The sequence below is a fragment of the Taeniopygia guttata genome, chromosome 9 (genome assembly GCF_048771995.1).
Source record: "Taeniopygia guttata chromosome 9, bTaeGut7.mat, whole genome shotgun sequence".
Lineage (NCBI taxonomy): Eukaryota > Metazoa > Chordata > Aves > Passeriformes > Estrildidae > Taeniopygia > Taeniopygia guttata.
The window spans coordinates 16,693,369-16,714,180 of record NC_133034.1 but is presented as its reverse complement, the minus strand read 5'-3'; the positions used below and the strand labels follow the sequence as shown (position 1 = coordinate 16,714,180).

Sequence of the window (20,812 nt, the reverse complement as noted above, 5' to 3'; positions counted from 1 at the left end):
ACAGCAACATGGATCTTGCACTTGACTTCTGGATCCATACCTGGAAAAGCCTAGCTACAGGCACCTCCTGTCTCTTGCACATACCGACTCAAGGATGGTTTTCTCAAAGATGTCCAGCCTGCGTGTCTCCAGAGCGATGCCAATGGCCTGCTTGTACTTGTGGTCATCCAAGCACCGCTGGAACATTTTGTTTACTATCCCTTCCAGCCTCTCATCCACAGGTTTCTTCTCCCCTTCCGGCAGCTCTGCGTTCTCCACACATTGCTTGGTATAGTGGTCGATACATTTTGCTGAAGAGATATGGGGAGAAAATCAATTTCCCAGATTTTTTGCAGTTTTATACAGGTGAAGAGACCAGCATGTGCATGAACATGCTCTACCAGCAAGTACAGTATGGGAAACTACACATTTGTGTAGTCATATACAGATAATACTGGAAAACACTCCTATTATTGCCTAACAAACTCTGATTTGAGTGCTGAAATCAAGTAGGTATTTTAAAAATTAAACCAAGGCTATGATCTTTTCTCGAGTGTCATATTAAATAAATGAGAAAACAGCAGTAGGAGAATTCCTAGCTCTACTGCAAACATCAGCTGGGGAGATTGAAAGCCAGCCCAGCTCCATCATATCCTGTAAAGAGCAAGTGAGATGAGATTTTAAAAAGCATTCAAATTATACCTGCAGTCAACTGCTGACTTCCCATCTTGTTGTGGGTGGATAAACACAACTTCCCTCTCAATTAGGTGTGCAGCTACACTTACCAGTCAATTATTTCCAAATATGCTGAAATTGATAACATCAGCACACAAATGAGAGAAAGGACAACAAACAACTAAAGCAACTTTCTTATTAGGAATTCACTATAGAATAAGGGTTAAGAATAGGAAAAGAACTCTGGAACTCCAAAGTCAGTTCCATTACAGAATCCCAAAATATAAGAAAGTACAAATAAACTGGGTAAAATTAGCTGCAACATTAGTTTAAGTGAATGCAAAGACAGCAGGAAGAATACAGAGAAAAAAGATAAACCAAGTAAAAGTTCAAAGTTACAGCAGCTTTGACAACACAAGAGCTTTTCCTTTGCAGCAACAGCTCTTTACCAATGATCGTCTCCACATATTCCGAGTTGTCGTTGACATTGAAGAGGTCACCAGCTCCCAGGGCATAGTTCAGGGATTCCTCAAAGGCTCCCAGGTGGTAAAAAACTTTGGAAGCAACCAGAGCGGCAAACTGGCGGCTCCGAAAACCTTCATCTTCATAGAGAACTTCACTGCAGAGGAGGGAGAGAAGAGCATCAGCTCTGTGTGCTCAGATCTCTTTAAGGCCACATAACTCAAGTACAAGCTTGACTGAACTTGCATCTTTGGGACCACAGCTCCAACCCCACAACAAACACATTAGAGATATCTAGGAAATATGGAACTACGTGCTGTATTAACCATTGTCAAGAAACCAGAACTACATCCACTTCATACCCCATGTTCTTTTTAAGCAGTATTAAGTGTCTTCTCTTACATTTTGTCCACTGACTCAGAGATTTCTGCCCAGAAGTCATTGACAACAGCATTCAACTTGTGAAGAGCAAACTCCTAAAAAAACCAAAAAAGGTAAAGTTATATTATATTAAAAATGTATTTACCACCTTTCCCCAGTAAAAATGAAGTACATTCTAGGATGAATATCATGAATGCTGACCCATTTCAACAGCTAATTCTGTTTTAAAAGATCTTTGCAAGCATTCACTAATCTTTGCAAGTCCTTTGCAAATAAAGATCTGTTCACAGGTAAGACAACTCTAGCATTCCTTTCCATGGCTGATGTGTCTGACAGATGAAATTGTGACAAACCTTTGTGTAGCACACGGAATCAACCTGTGGCCTACAGCAGCTAACTCTATCTATCTATACAGACAAAGTAGTTCAGATGATAATCCACAAACAGCCCACAGCAAAATCAGGGATCATTCAGATCCATTACTACCTATGTGTATATCCAAGAAAAGCAATTAGGGAATTACAATTACTGAAAAGTGCACGTTCCATCAACACACCACAGCTCTGAGTGTTGGTGTTCGGTGGATTCAGACCCTCTGTGCACTGGAAAGCTTCTGTTGCTGCTTTCTTCTTCTTGTACTATTACTATGATTTTTTCTTCCATGTGAAAACTGTAACTGTGATTTTGTTCTACACTGGTTTAATTCTAAAATCCTGAGCTGTTCTTCAGCTTTGAATTTTACATAGTCAAAATGCAGTCTCTGGAACAATTTTAAGTAACAAAGCCCCATTACCACCAGAGAGACAGGAGCTTGCATGAATAGAGATTTTTGCAGTTTGATCCATGCTCAAAACAAGGAAGTTTGCAATCTGTTATCATTTATTTAAGCCCTTTCTTTTCGCTTTCAGGCTAGATTCAATTTGGTGCCCACCTGCTGCTGCCCAACCATAAATTACTGAGATCTGCTCCTTTTTGACATTAAGCTCTCCACATAATGCATTTGCTGTTACTTGCTCTCAGATGTCAGAGCTTACCTTGAGCTGTGGCTCTTCTTCATCCAGAAGAGAGATAATTCCAGCTGCAAAACAAAATCATAGTTACTTTTGGTTTCTCTGTATCAAAAGTAAGCTTGTCATTTAGTTCAAAACCAACAGAACAGGAAAGAAGGCTGTCTCTGGAATGCTGATTTTAAATCTTCAGTACAAAACTTCAAAGATTAGATTCAAGTTTGTATTAAATATAATGTAAAATAGTTTAGAATTTGTAACTGAAAAGGTATATTATTTATAAAAGGTGATCCTTCCTAGGGGAAAACAAAGAATTTTTCCATGCCAAGGAAATTGGCCTCATGGATGAGAGGAGATGTACCTCACAGCTTTATGCTTTCGACTGCAGATCTTGTCCCAGAACGTTTGTACAATTACAAAAATACTGTTTAAGTGACATGACTGACAGGTTCACAGGAGCTAATCTGAAGAACAGGGATAGGTGGTTTCATTATCAGACTGCAAAGGCACAATGGAAAAGGTTGGAATATGATCTGATCAAAGTCCAACACAATTCACTGCTTTAAATCTTTAATCTGTTGTACAGCTTGACAAATTCCTTAAATCTGAAAAAAACACATGAAACTGGAAAGGCCAGCAAGCCTTTGAAGGGCTGAACTGGGCTTCCAAAAGATCTTGACAAATCTAAAAGGAGCATGTGCAGCTCCTGGAGGGAGCTGGGGCCTTCCACCTGGTTGGTCTACAGACACCTGGGAAGGGCACAGCGCTCAGGGCAGCTGCCAGTAGGAAGAGAATAATCTGATCTTTGTGCCAGATATTAACAGGAAAAGCAACATCAAACTTTAGGGAAGCCTCAAAGAATAAGGTTTGATGATCTGAAAAGTTTTCTCACAAGAACACATTTATTCCTTTGCCTAATGAAGTGGAACCTCCATTATCAGGTACTGTTCTTAAAGACCAGGTTAGACACACATCCATCAGCAACAGGAATTGAAGGAACACAAACATGGTTCTTAAGCAAAGAAGGAAGATTCAGCAGCCATCCTGCTTCCAGCTCCTTCCAGCTGTTTCCTGCATCTCTGCACCAAATGCTTGCTTGGGGTTTTCATTATTCTTATTATTATTCTAAATAAGTTCCTGCATTTACCTGATCTGTCAGGAGAACGCAATCTCACTCCTACACACCACCTACACACCTCGCTCCCACACACCACTTTTACATTTTTTAAATGCCTCTAAAATTAATTCTTACTTTACCTCAATTAAAATAAAGACTTAAAGCAAAGGGTTCAGGAAGAGAAAGCTACCTGGCCACTGTCACCCTCTGCACTGTTTCTCTCGACAAGCCACTACCAGCCGCATGTTAATTTCTGGCCTGAGCATTTCTGGAAACGCTTCCCACATTTTCTTACACCACCAAATTCCCAATGGATGCACAAACACCGCGTAACACCCAACTCCTCACACGCTTCATTATCCCTCACTCCTCAGACCGGCGTTTCCTCTGCAAAGCATTTGCGTTTCTGAACTCCGAACTCCTTCCTCTTCCCCCTCTCAGGTCCCCGCTGAACCTCCCGAGTGCCCCCCGGTTTCACACCGAAAATGCGCCGTTCGCTGGAGGCAGCGGAGCCCGCCCGCTCACCCCGCACCGCCACCGGAGCCCCCGTCAGACACCGGCAGCAGACGGACACGGCACCGGCCTTGCAGAGCCGGTCGTGCCGGGCCGCCGGGCAGCGGGGCGGCCTCTCTCAGCCGTCCGGGGCTGAGCGGGGCAGGGGAGCCCCGTGACGGGCGGCCCCGCGGAGCCGCGGCGGTGCTCAGTCACGGCCCTGACTCAGCGAAACTCCGGCGGACAACGCCGCGCCGCTGCCTCACCGGCCGAGGTGATCATGGTGCCGCCCGGCTGCCCTCGGAGGGGGGATCGGGGAGGTCCGAAGGGTCCGGGGGAGGTCGGGTCCGGTCCGGTCCGGCCCAGCCGCGGTTCCGCCGCCGCTGCCCGGCCCGGAAGTGCAGCCCAGGGCCCCTTCCGGCGGCTCTGCGCTGCGCCCGGGAGAGGTGCCCGCGTGATCGCCTGCGCGGGACGGCGGAGAAACAGGCAGGCAGGAGCGGGGCAGCTCTGCCGCCGGGGGCCTTGTACCGCCCGCCGCCCCTCACGGACACCGCGGGCTCCGCACGGGCTCCCTCACGGCCCCGCGGGCTTCTCGGGGCTCCCCCACAGCCCTCCCGGGGCTCCCTCACGGCCCCGCGGGCTTCTCGGGGCTCCCCCACAGCCCTCCCGGGGCTCCCTCACGGCCCTCCCGGGGCTCCCTCACGGCCCCGCGGGCTTCTCGGGGCTCCCCCACAGCCCTCCCGCGGCTTCCCCACAGCCCCGCGGGCTCCCGCGCCCGCAGACCGCACACCGCTGCCTGCGCGAGCGGGGCCGGAGCTGTGGGTTCCCCCGGTGCCCGCGTTTGTGCCGTGCCCAGAGAAGCGGCTGCTTTCCCCGCCAGACCTGGCCGCCCGCAGTGGGCGGGCATCTCTAGGGCCAGTGCAAGGATCAGCGATTTTATCCCATGGATTTAACACACGCCGCCGCCTCTGCCGCACAACACAGATGGGATACCCAGGCTGGTGGATTTGCACCAGGCGAAGTCCAGCTCAGGAGCAGCGATGCTACACACACAAGAGACTGAAGTGCCCAGACCTCGGCAGCATTCATTTCTTCAGTGCTACTGAATAGGAAGAAATACCCTGTGAAAGGCTTGAATACCTTGAGGATGCATAATGGTATCAGTTAGTGAAAGTTATTAATGAAAGTTACTAATGAAAGCTTATCAGAACCCTACCCACAATACCAAGAGGGGCTGCTCTGCTCTTGGACAACTGGGAAGATGCCCAGCCTTCTCCATTGCCCCACCTGGCCTGCACTCAGTTCTGATCTTCTGCATATCAGACACTGGGGTCACTTCCATCCCAATATCCAGTTTTTTCAAGCCAAGATAAATATGAGTTAAGCTATACATAATGCTTACTTCAAGGATGACACCATGGCAAACAAATAAGCACATTCCAATGTGGAAATTGTCTTTATTCAGCAAGCATGTGCCCCTGAAATTATTCAATCGATGAAATGTGTCAAACTATCTGCTTACACCTCCAAGTGCACAGATAGTGAAAAGAGAAAAGGAAAAAATAACAGTAATTCAAGTCACTTTATTCCTCAGTCGAAGAAAAACAATGCTTTTGGTCAAATGTATTCTTACACCCCCTAAGGCCCAGGCAGTTCATCCACTTCCACCAGTCTCTTGCAGGGATAAATTTGTGTGATTTACCTAAAAATTACCAGTAAATAAATCCAGTGGATTTGCAGCACTGAGGGAGGTTTAGCTGCCAGTCTGTGCTCTTGGACCACCTCTTCACTGGAGAATGCTTAGCAACAAAGGCTAAATGCTGCAAGAAAATAAGGATTTCTTCTGGTGAGTCCTGCTTGACCCACCTAACCAAGGCCTTCACTGGGAAATACAGACCTGCACAGCGACCTGGGCTGTGCAGGGATGGAGCAGGAGGGAACCTTAATCTCACCAAGATGCACTGAGTGCTCCGAGTGCTGAAATCTGGGCCAGTAACACACCCACCCACACCAAGTGACATGGTTATGTTTTTATTTTCCACAGGTCACAAGCACAGAAATCCTGGAGGTTGGAAGGAGAGTGGGTCAGTGCCCTCTCTGCAGAGCAGCATCCCCTGCTCCAGGTAAGAGCTAGGGGGTTGCCAAAGGCAAACTGCTGGGGTAGAATGCTGGCCAGAGCTGGCAGGACTTCAGACACTTCTGCTGCCAGTGGGGAAAAAGGAGCCAGAGAGGACAGATGTGCACAGAGGATACACTTTGGTGACTAACCCAGAGTAGAGGCAGGCAGGTTGAAATTTCTGATCTGAGCTGGAGGAAACTCCTAAAGGAAAGCCAGCCTCAAGCTTGTGCTCAAAATAAAACAAGACCTCTTTCATGTTGCATAAAGAATTTAAAATATATTCTTTATGTTAGAGTAATACTCCTTGTAAACCAAGGATTTCTAGTTAGTTGTGCTACCCCACAGGCTACAGACAACCCTTTGGAACTACTTAAATAGATAATTTTTATATTTTTATGTTTATTTATGAAACAGCCACCTCTTGTGCTGCAGTCCACCTCCAATATGTGCCACCATGCCTGTGGAGATGTCCCAGGTAAGATGGCCCCTCCTGTAGCCCCATCTAACAGCAGCCACACCGTAGTGCCCACCTGCACCCCCTCCAACCCAGGCATCCCTCAGTTAGCCTAAAAGCACCAGGACAAGCCAGAGGGACAGGCTTTGCTCCCAAATCCCACTCTGATCTAGATGCCAGCACTATCAGTACCTTTCATGTTACTCTTGCCACTCAAGCTGGGTCGTTACTGCATTCTTCTGTTACATTCAAGCCTTTTCAGTAGCTGGTAGATCCGAGAGCTCACATTTAGTCCCACTGCGGTCTCCAAGCCAATGTGTTTCTTGGTTGGGTTTTTTTAGGTTTTTGGGTGGTTTTTTGTGGATTTTTGGGGGGGATTTTTTGGTTTACGAGTTGGTTTGGTTTTGTTTTGTTTTTAATCACAAAGAGAGTGGGAACTTCCAAGCACCAATAAAGCAGGAAAACAAGGCAGCAGAATCATTCTGCCAGTGAGGCCAGCCCCACCAAGCTCAGCAGGGAACTTTGCTCAGAATTAGAAAACATTTCTCATTCTTCAAACAGGTGGCTGCATTTCACACTCCAAGTCCCAACATCATATTGCCCAGGATGTGGGGTACATCCCCAAAGGGCTTCTCAGAAGTCCAGTGTCCAGCTCCAGGTGCCCCAGGGCAGCAGGGCATAACAGGGAATGGCTCTCTGGCACAGACCCACGGTGCTGGTGGCAGCTACAAAAGCCCTGATGAGTTCAGCCAAACAGCTTTTCCCTGGAGCTGTGGGTCCTTGGAGGAGAGGGCCTGCACCAGCTTCTCCTCCTGTTGCTCCAAATCCACTGGGCAGGTCTGGGATGTGGACTGTGTTGGATGCCCAGCAGCTCTAGGTGCCTGTGCCTCCAGCAGCTTCTTCACAGTTTCCATTGGGGGAAAGGCTGGCCAGAGCCACTTCTTCCTCAGGGTCCTGCAGGTCATCTGCAGGGAGCAGAGAGAGGTCAAGGCAGACCTGAATGGAAAACCCCTCTGCACAGAAAATGCAACTTAGGATGAAAAGAAAGCATGGGCTGAAGCAATTGATATATACTCACAACCTAAGCACAGCTGATTTTTTTTCAAAACTGGTTTTCATTTTGTTTAACAAACTTAACATTGCTTCAGCAAATAGAGTAAAGGAACACAGGGCCCAGCTCCTGGCCTCTTGAAGTCTCAGTAATCTCAAAACAAGTTGCATGGCCACAGGGTATTGCCTGCCTGGCGCTGACAGCAAGATCAGGCACTTCAGTTTTCTGACCATGGAGAGTGGGTCTCACAAACCTCATATGTCTCACATGTCTCAAAGCTGCATAAATTGGGCATTCATTTCAGTTGTTTTGTCTGACTCTTATGCTCTTTAAGTATTCTATATATTTAAGAGGCATTTGGACAAGGCCTTTAATAACATCCTTTAAAATGTGGTCAGCCCTGAAGTGGTCAGACAGTTGGGCTAGATTATTATTGTAGGTCCCTTTCAAGAGAAAATACAGCACTGTAATCTAGTCTAGTCTAGTCTAGTTGAGTCGAGTCTATTCTAGTCTTATTACAGTGAAAGAGCTTTCCCTCCTCTTTGTGCTTCAAAGTACAACCTGGATCTCCACATCACAAGCCTTGTAGCTTCCTGCATGAGGCACTCCTGAAAAAAGAAAGTCACTGCTGGGAAGTGCAAGCCAAAGTGCCAGCCATACACAAAGGCTAAATGCTATTGCTATGTGTTACCTGAACAATTTCCTTTAGAACTGGGGAGCCCACAGCTGGCTGCCCTCTCCCTTCTCTCTGCCAGCCTCAAAAGCAAATGTTTTGGGAATACGCCTTCCACTCATATTGCAGAAAACATCCCATAATATCAGGGTCCTTCCAATTAATTGATTAGACAGAGAGTAGTTCTGCTTCCAGGCATTCAAACAAAATGCAGCTGAGTTCAGCAGTGCTTCCAGGGCTGAAGCACTGCTGAACTTGTATTTGGGCACCAGACTCAGTGTGGTTTTGTTTAGACAAGCAGAAGGTCAGAAAACAAGGAGATGGCAACAAAGGAGACGCATGTGCTGGTTGTCATCAGGTTTGGGCTAAACCACAGCCAGGGAAGCAAGGCCAACTGCAGGGGTGGAAGTAGCTGGAAGAGGCTACCTAAAAGGGGCTGGGGCCAGAACCACCAGGGAATCATGAGGAATTTCTGACAATCACAGCAGAGTACAAGGGAGGGAGCTGGGCATACCTTCATGAACGTTGTTTTCAGCTTTTGCTTTGTAATCTTTTCTCCAGCTCCTCTGATTCCAATAAATGCACTGCAGGAATGATGGCAGCCTCCACCTCTCCCTGTCTTTCATGTCTTCTGAATAAACCAGAGAAGATGGGTTCAGACTGGTAGCAGGTCAGCCCTGCTGCTTCTTCACCTCTCCCTCCATGAGCCTGGCAACAAAACCAGATCCTAGCAGTAAAACCAGGTCCACTCCACAAAACCCACCACCAGAAAGCACAGAGCAGCTCCTGGCAGTCCTCATTTTTGGCTGAAACCTCTCTGCTGCCCTGGAAATTTGTCCCTGGTGTTGGTTTCTACTTTGCCACCCCGCTGCCAGAAACAACCTGGATGTGGCAGCCGAGAGTGAGCAAGAAACCTGTCAGGAGCCCAGCTGGCACACATGGTGAGGCTGGGGACTGACACAGAGAATTCCCACAGAAGGAAGTTTTCCTTTTGCATTGTCACACAGCTTCTACCATATCAACCTGTTTACTACTCCCTGTTTTATGAAGCAATCCTCCCTCCCATGGAGACCTGCTGGACATGGGGTCTTGCAGCAGCACACTGAAAGCTGCAGCTGTAACTGCTTGCAAATTGCAGAGAGCATGTGGTCAATGTATGGTAATTATTCTAGAAGACAACAAAGTTACTACAGACCTTCCAGCCATTTTAGTAAAACACTACATCAGCTTGTAAAATACTACACCAGCAAAATTTTATATGGTTTCTAACAGCAGGAGTTCAGTATCCCCATTGAAATATTATCCAGTCTTTCACCTCCTAATCAGATAACAAATGATGAACCAACTTCAGTGTCCTTCACTTTATCGAGCCATTGCGACACTAAAGGGCTCAGTGTCTTTCTGGCAGTCAACAAACAAAAAACTCCGGTGCACTGCCTGAAGTGTTCAACTGCTCTTTGGAGGCACAGCTATGCTTGGGATCCCTCTGTCCAGGTGGAGATTTTGGAAGGCAAAGCTCACAGAAGCATAGAAAGGAGTTGTTCCTGCCTAAGGTTGAACCCTGAAGGTGATGAGTGTCCTCATTACACACACTGGGACACTTACATGACTCAGAGCACCAGGCAGAGCATTAGAAGTGAATGAGCACACACAAGCAGGCTATAACATCCAATCCAGCTCCTCCTGCTCCTCATTCTACACAGCCAGCCACAAAAATACATATACTCAGCAAAGCACCAGCAAAGTGCCAAGGAAGAAAGAGATATGCAGGGATGATTTTATGTCTCTGCAGCTGCTGTCCCACCAGAACTGGAGGATTTGCAGGTGTCTGGGAGCACACCAGAAATTTTTGCAGCAGGAACAATGTGAGGAAGCAAAAAGCATGTGAAAGGAGAGAAGCTAGAAAAAGAACTGTGTGTGCCTCAGTAGAGAGGTGGCAGAAGACAGCCCTGTGCCCTTGCCACCAGCCACCTCAAAGCTCCTCAGCATTCAGATCCAGGATTCTGGGCTGAGCTGATAGAAAGAAGCACCTGAACTGCAGCAAATCATCCCCATGTGCCAAGGATCCCAGGAGACCCTGCCAACCCTGTGGTGCTGGAGGCAAGTGGCAGGATCCCTCGAGGTAAAGCCAGCAAGACAGCAAAACACCCAAGCCCCTGGAAATGCTGAGGAGCAAGGTAAAAGTGGGAAAAAATGAAAGAAGGGAGGAGGACAGGGAAACAGCCCAAGACAAACAGTGCCAAAGATTAAAATGTTTTATGTGGCAGCTGAGAGAGCAGAACCTGCCCAGCTGCCTATCACCCTGCATTGACACACAAACCCAACTCCCCTTTCGCCCCAGGGCAAATGCCTGAGGAACCTCAGGCCCAGCCTACACCCAGCTTTCATATTGCCATCCTCACATAGGGTTTTACATGCAAACAACAACTTGCTTTTGTAAATTATTCATTATGCAAAATCAGCACAACCATCCTCCTTCTGCAGGAAGGTCAGGTCCTGCCTGCACCCTACGGCACAGGCCACATCCCAGTCCTGCTTTCCCCAAGAACACACATCCGATAAGCATGGAAGGCCACCATGTCATGGATGGCCACAATGTCACGGCTGTCAGCTGCCATGTCCCTGTTGTCCATAAGCTACTCTAGTTTCCCAAGCTGCTGGGAAATTTGTTTGCCCTGGCTGTCAGGTCTGGGAACCTCACCAGAACGAGGCAGATCCCATTGGAAAGGCTCTGATCCCACCAGCATGAAAGAGATTTCATTGGGAAAAGGCAGATCAGATTGTGTGTGTAAAGATCCCATCAGTAGTGAGTGGTCCAATCCCAATGGGAAAAGCCAGATCCCATTGGGTCAGGAGAAGCTCCCATCAGGAATTGTCACATCTTAATTGGAAAAGCCTGACCCCATTGTAGGGGAGATCCCATGAGGAGAGATCAGAACCCATTAGAATGGGGTAGATTCCACTGAGAAGGGGAAGATCCCACAGGAAAACGGAGCAAATCCCACCGTAGAAACCGGGCCCCGGGTGAGGGAGGGAGGAAGGAAGGGGTCCCCCGACCCTGATACCTGCGGGGTGCTGCAGAGCGGCCCGCAGGGCGCGGCAGGCGGCGGCACGGCAATCTCCGGGACTGCCCGGGCTGTACCGGGCCGCCTGCACCGTACCGGGCGCCGGGAAGTGCCGCCGCAACGCCGCGTCCAGCACCGCCGCGTCCTCTCCGTCCCCGCCGGGCAGCAGGACGCCCACGACGCCGGGCGGCGGCCCCGCGAGCAGGCGGCCGCGCACGTCCCGCACCACCTCCCGCAGGCGGGTGCGCGCTCCGCGGTCCCGCGCCGCCCCGCCGCCGCACAGCACCAGCAGCAGCCGCGCTCCCAGCGCCCGCCGCCCGCCGTCCGGCGCCCGCCGCGCCCGGCACCCCGGCACCGGCCCCGGGCACGGTGCGCGCGGCGCCTCGTCGCCCAAGAGGTCGCAGGCGAAGGCGGCCAGCGCGGTCGCCGCCGGGGCCCCCTCCGCCACCTCGGCCACTAGCAGTACTACCCGCCGCCCGCCCGCCCGCTCCACGAGCGCCCGCAGCTCCTGCAGGTCCGCCGCCGCCATCCCCCGCCGTGCTCTCTGTCCGGCCCGCATCCGCATGTTCCCCGGCCCCGGCTCCGCACCGCCCACTGGCCCACACCCGCCCCACCACTTTGCGCCAGCCCCGGCCCCGCGCAGAGCAGCACCCCGCGGCAGCGGAGCGAGGGAGTGTCAAGGATCCCCCTGCTTCCAGCCCCGTCCCGGATCCGCACAATCCTGGGGAGTGAACAGCCCCTGCTTGCTGCCAGGTTGGCACAGCAGAGAATCTCCCTTATCTGCCACACGACAAGACTCGGAGCCCTCGCACAGGCTGGTCTTCTTGCCAATGAGAAGTTGATAAAATTCAGGCAGAAAACTGTGCTGTGGAGGGGCTCGAAAGGTGAGAGGGGGATGAGGAAAGGCTGTGGTGGCTGCAAAGTGGGACACACACGAGGTTATGATAGAGGAGCAGCTAATCATGTGTCCCCAAGGTGCTCTCTATGGTGTGGCATCTCATACTCCAGAGCAGCAATAGAGCGGCCTCTCTGGCATCATGTGCGCTATGCTGCTGCACAGCCTGGCCAGGCTACAGCCACCCCTGGAAACGATTCCTCTTTGGGAAATAAATCGTTAAACCCTCAAAGGGGTCACAAGCGCACACCTGAGCTGCAGCCCTCACACCACTTGCTGCATCTGAATCCCTTCCCAAGCCAGTGTCCTTTGACTTCCCCTCTGCCACCTCCATGCAAAACACAGCCTGCAGTCACAGCCCTACATCCCATCAAAGCACAAATGTTTCCAGGGATAAGTGTGGAGCTTTAGTCAGGGCTTCAGTGCTGGCACTTGTTACATGTATCTCTGCCAGCCAACAGTGAATGAAAGCCATTATGCCCAGCCCTGACACTTGCATGGGGAAGTTCCAATCCATGGCATGCAGTAAGTACTTCACCTATGCCATATCAGAACAGGTAACATTTTATCGCAAGAAGCTGGGAAGGGATAAACAGCTCAAAGGTGTCAACAGCCAGAGTCACCTTGGCCAATTACTCTCTAAGGATTTTTGGAGCCAAACCATCTCTTGTGGGATGGGTGGAGGAGTCTCTGAGTGTACTGGGTGTGAAAGCAGAACCAAAATCCACGTGTCTGTCCTGGATCAGTGATTCCCAGCATGTATGTTTGGGTACACTCAGCCACAAATGTGGCTGAGCCGTTGTGCCTGCTGCCTGCCCATACTCACGGCCATCTGTCCCCAGAGCCCAACAGATCAGCAGACACAGCAGAAGGGATGTGCCACAGGTTGATCCCCAGACATAACAGTGGTGTGGCAGCTTGAGAAGGTCACAGTGTGGCACCAATTTTAATCCAAGAAAAATATTTCCCCCAGTATGGCAGGCTTAGCAAATACCCCCCCCCCCCCAGGCTAGCATAATGGATGAGGGCTTCAAGAGAGATTTTCTGCCCTGGGTCCTAGCAAAAGTAACTTACTCATGGACAAGTGCTGATAAACAAATGGGACAGGGCAAAAAGAAGAAGGTAAAACAGAAAGATTGGGCTCCTCTTCCAAAGATCAGGGTCTGCAAGAGCCCATGCCCCCATGCCAGTGTGGTAGCCCTGAGATAGCTGTCAACATGGGAGGGCTACAAAGTCAGACATAATTCAGCAGCCAGGTCTGAACTTAGTGTTGCCCAGATTTTGTATTTACAAGGATTTTTTTTAATCATCTGTTCAGAAGCCTGTTCATGGTCCTATGGAAAAAAGCTCAGGGTAAAATCAGCATCAAGAGTTGTGCCAGCAGCAGGAGAGGCCAGGATCATGTGCTGGTCCCCAGAAACCCTTATCTCTCTGGAAAAGTGCCACAAGATCCCCAGAGTGTTTAAACTCCTCATGAGCTGCCAGCACAGCCTGTGGTGTGGTGGTACTGGTAAAAGCCTGACTGATGTGCAGACCATTACAGCACAGCTCTCACAGGGCTCTTCCAGAGGAGCACTATGCCAGTGACTTGCCCAGAGATGCCAGATGCCTCTGGCATTGGGAAGTTGGCTTTATAGCTGGCAATTCTCCAGATTTATGAAGATAATTCTTGCAGAGAAGGTATAGAAAAAAAATGGAGTTTTCTTCTTAACTCAGGTACACCTCTGGCTACTTCTGCAGTGGCCTTGGTGTTCAAACTGCTAGCACAGCCACTAAAAACTAATATTTGGGACCACGTAGAACTGTTCTTCATGACCACTGCAATTCTTTAGTTTATTTTGGGTACACATGTAACATTGCCAGCAGAGGCTGGTTGGAAAGGTGAATGTCACCCACAATACCCAAACAACCTTATTTACATTTCTTCACTCATTAACAGGGGTAAGATCTAGCACATACAACTCCCTCTGTGTTACTTAAAGAGGTACAACTCAAACAGTTCAGAGGCAGTCATGAGCTCAGCAGCATTTGTAGTACTCCACAAAATGTCTTCAGAGCCCTGTCAGGAATCTAAGCAAGAACACAGATGTATTTAGAAGACCTGACACTCCATGAAACATCCATCTGACAGTCACAGTTGTAGAGAATCACAACAGACAGCCCTAAGTGAGGGTCATCACATCCCTTACATATGCCTGTAGCTGTCCAGAGCAGACAAAACATCTATTCATTTTTGACTTCAAAAGAGGAATTAAGATGCTTTCCTCAGAGAAACAAATTTGGCATGTGTATTAGTAATGCCTTGAAACCTAAACAACAAAAAACTGTCCACTGCATTAGAGCCTGCATTTACCAAGATTAACCTTTCTTCTGAAGAGAGTAAAAAGAGGACAGGGATAAAGGATTCTTGTGCCAGTTTTGATGATAGAAGAGCAGAGAGATTGAATGAGCAAGAAGGAATCTGTAGGAATTGTTCTGAGCCTGATGTCCAATGACCCAGCCCAGCTCCTTAAATTCTTCCTTTCGGTAGCTTTGGTGCTCACAGGAACAGACACTTGGAAAAGCCTCTGAGCCAGAAGCTGGAACTGGCTGCAGACAAGTGAAGTCTCAGCAAACATATGCACATTTGCTCTTCTGCTGATCTGTTCTCTAAACTTGCTTCAATTACTACTTTTAAAAATACATTCTTACTAGATGTTGGAAAGCATCTGCTTTACTTGGGTAGCACTACAGCTGTTACCTGGCCATTGCTGCAGGGCACCAGCACTCACTGAGCTCTTCATCCACAGAGACCTACTTGGGTTGCCCAAAGAAGTAGCAGAGGAGATAATTGTGAGAGAAGAAAATACCCCAAACCCCACTCCTGCCCCCAACATCCCAGTCCCACTGATTCCCTTCTAGCCTGCCTCCTGTTCACTCCTCCACAGCTCTTCCTTTTTCCTCCACTGACCTTCCCCAGCTTCCCCTCAATCTTTCTGGCCCCTGACCAAACACCTTCCCACTTTTCACCCACTGGAGCTTGAACTTTGTATTAAATCAGACATGAACCCTTTCTGTGATGAGTTCAGTCACAACTAATCTAACTGGATGGTGACATTGTTCAGACCCAGGTCCCCTCACATCCCAGACCCAGCCACCTCCAGGGCCAGCTGAGGCAGCCCCACTTTTGGTCCCAAGGCAGTTTGCCCTGCTAGATCCAGCTCAGCTCTGGCCTGGATCCATCCAAGTCATCACAGCCCTCCGGGCTCCACTCAGGGAAAGTTACGCCCCATAAGCAAATAAAGTTGGGAAGTCCCTGGCACCCTACGGCTGCGACACAGCCTGGCTTCCTGATGGGGAACCTCAAACTTTCTTCTTCTCTCTTTTCTCCAAAATTCTGTTCCCACTAAAATTGCCCATCTCTGCAATTGTCCTAAGTTTCCTCATGTTTCCTTGAGTCACCATCCACTTCTGGATGGTAGAGGGGCATAGGAAGGTATGGCTGAAGAGGAGGATGGAAACATGGCACAAGGCCATGTACAGAGACCCCACAGTGTTGGTCAGTCCTGGTCACACCATAGGAGGTGTCCTTCCCTGCCCTCTTAGAGACAGATGGAGCCAGCCTATCAACCTATTCCACTCTTGGATCCTCCATGGGAAGATGTTAAAGAAGCGGCAATGAGTATGAAATCAGACCCAAGGACCAAGCTCCCTCTTCTGGCCTTTTTTCTGGCTGTCGTCAGCTGGATCCTTGCCTTTGGTTTGAAAACAGGACTCAAGAGTAGATGTTCACAGCCGCCAGTCTCCATTCTTTCCCAGTACACACACACACACCTTCAACACCAACAGTCCAGCTTTTCTGCACTTACCTTTTGCAGCGCCTCTTAAAAATCGCCTCAGACCTCACCAAGCTGGAGGCCAATAGCTGGCACCACTGCATGCAGACACAGCCCCTCCTGCCTCCCTAACCCTGCCTTGTGCATTCTCCTATTTCCTTCTCACAAAGCCCCTTCTTGGCATGGCCAAGCTCTCAGGTTCTCAGAACTGCTCCCTTTTACAAGGCAAAGGGCAGATCCATAGCTTCCCTGGAGTTACTGGAATGAGCAGAGCAAATCAGTGTGGATCTGCCAAGTTTGCCAGCCCTGAAAGAGACCACAAAGGGGCCTTTCTCTAAGAGAGCCCTTCTCTTCTTCACTCTAAGATTTCTCTGGATCTACCCAGGATTAGGTGGAGAGTGCAGCAAGGGTGCAGCTTGAGAGCACCCATGGATGACCTTCTACCTCCTCAGCTCTGTGGGTGACCGCACTCCTTGTTGTCCCAGCCACACATTCCTGTGGCTATATCACTTGGCCTTGCAGGGCATTCCTGTGTTCCCAAGATCTGGCCAGGATTTCAGCCACATCTCAGAATTTCTTCCCCCTTTCATCTTGACAGTGCTCCATATCACCCTGCACAGAAGCGCCTGGACAAAGTACAAACATGCTGCCAGAGGAGAAACTTGAGAGCTGCATGGGCTATGCCTGGACTGGATGGTTATCTGTGTGTTTCAGATGCTACAGGAAGTAACAGAGTCCTCTTTGTGGCTTCTTGCTGTAGGGATGTCCTAATGTCCTGATCTTTTAAAGCCAAACTTTCTTCACTCACAAACAGCCTGAACATGTACATGTCTTGCTTTGACTCAAAGGAACTATTTCTTCATTAGCTTGACAAAAAACCAGTGTCGTCAGTAATGAAAGGTAGAATTCATCTCGTGGAAATGCTCGTGGAAAGTCTCTCCCACAACAGAGCAACTGGGTCACCTCATCCAAAAGTCTGCCAAGCACCAGCACCACCCCAACATTTACAACAAGGTTGTTTTGCTTCATAAAGCCACATCCTTAAGAACATGGAAAGAATCTGAATTTGAAACATAACCTGGAGAATCCTTTCTCTGATAAACATTGTATAAAGGATCTGTACTGCCCTCAAATCCCACTCCTTCTGTACCATACTGCACAAACCTGCAACTTCAGCAAGTTTTGCAGTCTTTGATATAAAATTTAAAGCTTATATATACACACAGACATTGAGAAATAAGATAAATATCAGGTTTTTAATCCTTTTTTGATGATAATGAAGATCCTAGGATGACAAAAGATCTACAAAAAACACCAGAGAAAAAATACATATAAACTCCCAATGCAAAAAAGTGCAACTACCTATAGTGCTTTGCCATGCCCAGAGAGGATGGGAAATGAGTTCAGCTATTATGTGGGTAATTTGACTTAAAAATATTTTACTGCTCCCACAGTTCCTCCCATCCAAAATAACCCACCCCAGAAACTCAATCTGTTGGATGGGCACACATGTAAGGTCAACTCCCTGCTACAAAGAACCCTGGAGAGTTTCAGGAGCTTTGTTTCTCGTGAGAACCATGTACGAAAGACTCCTGCATCCAGGTTCTCCTGGGAAAACACAGTCTGAGGCCTTAGTCTTGAGTTTCCCTATTTCAGTTTTGGGACAGTTTAAAATCTAGAGGCTTCTGGCCTGCTCTGATTCCCTCTTTGCTGACAGCTTTCTTAGGGACATTTTGATAATCACTCAAGGCATTTAATGCAAAACAGAAACACAGTGATTTTTGATAAAAGTTTCCTGGGCCAGATTGTTCAGCTGATGCAGCAAAGAGCTCCGAGCTTTGTGGCAAGGACAGTGTGATGCTGAGGGCACACTGTCCCCTTCTGGTAACAGCCACACACTGAATCACATCCATGCAGAAGGTCTGGGCAGATGAGCAAGTTAGCAGGAAGGAAGTGTTCTGCAAAGGGACATCTAGCAGGACAGTGCTAAAACCAACCTGACAGATTCAGCTGCCCAAGGAAGTTCATTCTCCATCTGTCTTTGATACCTTGTCTTGCCTATGTTCAGGCAGAACTCGGCAGTATCTGAGCTCCGGGAGTGAAATAACAAATGGCTCCTGGGAGTCGATTTCTAGGGGAAGAAACAAATGATAGAAGAACACCTGACACCATCTTTTCAAAGCTAAGGCCTGTGGCCACCCAAAAAGGTTGGCACATCCCTCCAATGAAGAACTCAGGGTCAGTGAGGCTGTGGAGCAGTTAACATCATCACAGAAAGCTCCAGCAGGGAGTCAGAACTGCAGCTCTTAGAGTGAGCAGCATTTCCACTGCCATGTGTGTTTTGAGGCAAGGTAGACCCAACACCATCTGACTTGGAAGAGGGAACACACTTAGCTTGGACATATTGTCCATCCCCATCCCAGCATGTAAACCCTCATTCTCATTTCTGGCTCCTGTTGCCTTCAAGGTCCAGCTTGTCTTCCCTCTTTCATCTGAATCCAGTCAACAAGCACCATTTCCATCTACACTGTCCCTCAGGCTCTGCCCTGAGGTTTTTTTTGTGTGCCTCACCCCTGTGTCTAGCTGTGTTACCCAGTTACCTTCATGGCAGTTCAAGGCTTCTCTCAGTGCCCTACAGGCAGCTCTCTTTGCCTCCAGAACACCTCCAGGCTGGCCTGGGCTGTAAATTGCAGTCTCTACAATCAGTTGCAGGGCCCCATCCAGCACACACTGCATTCTCCTCAGCGCTCTCACTGCCTGGTCCAGCTGCTCCTGGGAGTCAGGACGGATCATCACAAGCACCAGCACATCTGGCAGGCAGGGGAGGAGGTTCCTCACATCCCGCACAGCTTCCTCCAGGCGATTCCACTGCATGAGCCTTTTCAACACACTGGCTTGCCATAGCATAAAAATCAGATGTGGGGGAGCCAGGTCCTCCTCTTCCTTTCCCCCATTCTCTTCCAGCTGTGGTTTGTGCTTGATGTCCTCTGTGCCACACAGGTCCCTGGTAAAATCCACCAGCAATGAGGGAGCTCTTGACTCAGCATGGTCCACCTCCATCACACCCACCCGTCCATTCCGGCTCCCCAGCATGTCCAGCAGGTTGAGGAAATCCCAGGTGGTTCTGTCCACGAAGGAGGCTGGCTCCTTTGATGCCATAGCTTCCTCTCACACCTCAGCTTACTGGGCTGCTAGGGAAAGGAGTAGAAGTAGCAAAGGCAATTGCACAGCAGAGGCTCAAAACAGGCAATACCTGCTGCTCTGAGCAGCCAATGCTGGGTTGGGTGGGACCAAATGAATGCGAAAATAGCAGCTTTGATACAAAGATTCACAAATTGCAGCCATGTGCTTTTTGGGGTTGGACATCCCAGCAAAAGGCTTTGTACCTTGGCAGTCTGGTACAATAGTAAGAAGCAACAGGGGAAAGAGAAGGGATGATTACCTATATTTGGGCATGACTTTGATACCCAAACTCATCATATGAGTTTGGGTATCAAACTCACAAGGACTTACTACCTTCTCATCAGCAAAACCAACTATATGATAGTGACCACAGGCCTACAAACCTGCAGGTACAATTAACTTTGCTCATTATATTTCCTCCTCCTTCCTCTGTAACACCTAAAGCTGGAAATCCCATCCATCCTTTTTTGAATCCAATGTGTCCAACCTGTTGATAGTTGTAGAAGACTAAAAGCCCTAACTGACCTGGTCCAATATCCCATAAGCTGTAATTTTTCTACACACATTGAAAAATGCAGTTTTGCATAGCAAAGGCTCTCCTGCTCTGAAGGACAGAACTGGCAGCAGGCTTAGGTCTTTTAAGTCCAGCAAGTAATTTCTATACCAGAGCTGAGTAGTTGGGGCAAGTTTTCTAATTCCAGTTCAAGTAAAGTTTTGATTTACCCAATAGTGTATTCTGCACACACATCTACCCCACCTCTTTCAGAAGATTAGCTGTGAAATACCAGCCCACTACAGGAGAATTGCAAAGCCAACAGAGGGCTCCATGACACACACTGGCAGCAGAGCCAGGCAGGGAGAAGGAAGCTCTCATGCCATGGGAAGGAGGGACTGCACTGGAATGGGCTCAGGATGTGGTTGGGCCAACAGACTCACCTGCCTGACTGACTAGGGATGCACTGAAAACGATGTAACTACTTGGTGTATGTGGAACTGCTCTCACAGGCTAGCCACAGGTCATTTTGGCACTGTGACATCACCAGCAACCATGACAACTTGTACCTGTCTCAAACCCCCCTTTAAACTACCCAGTATTTTGGGAGGATTTTCAGAGATAAGAAACTGAGCCTTTCACTTCACGACTGTAAATTCATTTTTCACCACCTTACTATTCAGCAAAACTAAAAGAACGAAGTGCTGTGAAGATGCTCACTGCCCTACATGACATGCTGGGACAAGGCTGGCCAAGAAAACAGCGTTAACACTTGGGCACCACAGAGCCATGCAATGAAAATGTGTTTAAATTATTCACACAAAGCAGACGCTACAGGCACACATGCTGGCCAGGTACATGTGGGCTCATTATCAGGGATTCTACCAGAACTACTGATGTGAGAGAGGCTTTGCACCCGCCAGGATTTAGTGTCTCTGTGCTGTCAACTCT

At 48.8% G+C, this 20,812-nt stretch overlaps 3 protein-coding genes across 5 annotated transcripts in view; all 3 read right to left on the bottom strand.

Moving 5' to 3' along the window:
• PSMD1 (proteasome 26S subunit, non-ATPase 1) overlaps positions 1-4,505 on the bottom strand; it is a 64,008-nt gene extending 59,503 nt beyond the window's left edge. Inside the window, 5 exon segments of the mRNA NM_001256467.1 lie at positions 85-290; positions 1,104-1,273; positions 1,519-1,592; positions 2,532-2,575; positions 4,380-4,505. Coding sequence (NP_001243396.1) covers positions 85-290; positions 1,104-1,273; positions 1,519-1,592; positions 2,532-2,575; positions 4,380-4,395 — 510 coding nt within the window. The 5' untranslated portion in view covers positions 4,396-4,505.
• Positions 4,506-5,550: 1,045 nt separating this feature from the next.
• C9H2orf72 (chromosome 9 C2orf72 homolog) lies at positions 5,551-12,049 on the bottom strand. 3 transcript variants are annotated; one of them, XM_030280257.4, is made up of 3 exons: positions 11,476-12,049; positions 8,925-9,041; positions 5,551-7,651 (listed from the first exon to the last, which is right to left on the bottom strand). In XM_030280257.4, exons 1-3 carry the CDS (start codon positions 12,038-12,040, stop codon positions 7,560-7,562), a joined length of 774 nt encoding a protein of 257 aa, XP_030136117.4. In that variant the 5' UTR covers positions 12,041-12,049; the 3' UTR covers positions 5,551-7,559. The 3 variants fall into 3 exon arrangements, with proteins under 3 accessions (XP_030136117.4, XP_072789280.1, XP_072789281.1); XM_072933179.1 differs by having other exon boundaries at positions 5,551-7,699; positions 11,476-12,040; XM_072933180.1 differs by lacking the exon at positions 8,925-9,041 and having other exon boundaries at positions 11,476-12,040.
• A 5,373-nt stretch (positions 12,050-17,422) lies between these two features.
• Positions 17,423-20,739, bottom strand: LOC115496371 (uncharacterized). Its single transcript, XM_030280262.4, has 2 exons — positions 18,786-20,739; positions 17,423-18,316 (listed from the first exon to the last, which is right to left on the bottom strand). The coding sequence occupies exons 1-2, from the start codon at positions 19,342-19,344 to the stop codon at positions 18,210-18,212; spliced, it is 666 nt and encodes a 221-aa protein (XP_030136122.4). The 5' UTR covers positions 19,345-20,739; the 3' UTR covers positions 17,423-18,209.
• Positions 20,740-20,812: the final 73 nt, after the last annotated feature.

What these genes read in the sequence shown, in the direction of transcription:
- C9H2orf72 (XM_072933179.1), bottom strand. Translation starts at nt 12,040, where the DNA reads ATGCGGATGCGGGCCGGACAGAGAGCACGGCGGGGGATGGCGGCGGCG. An exon ending in CGCTCTGCAGCACCCCGCAG is followed by an intron (nt 9,042 to 11,475) that starts GTATCAGGGTCG and finishes TGGTTTATTCAG; the next exon opens with AAGACATGAAAGACAGGGAG. An exon ending in TGAAAACAACGTTCATGAAG is followed by an intron (nt 7,700 to 8,924) that starts GTATGCCCAGCT and finishes TTTTCTGTGCAG; the next exon opens with AGGGGTTTTCCATTCAGGTC.
- LOC115496371 (XM_030280262.4), bottom strand. Translation starts at nt 19,344, where the DNA reads ATGGCATCAAAGGAGCCAGCCTCCTTCGTGGACAGAACCACCTGGGAT. An exon ending in AGCCTTGAACTGCCATGAAG is followed by an intron (nt 18,317 to 18,785) that starts GTAACTGGGTAA and finishes TTCTTCCCCTAG; the next exon opens with AAATCGACTCCCAGGAGCCA.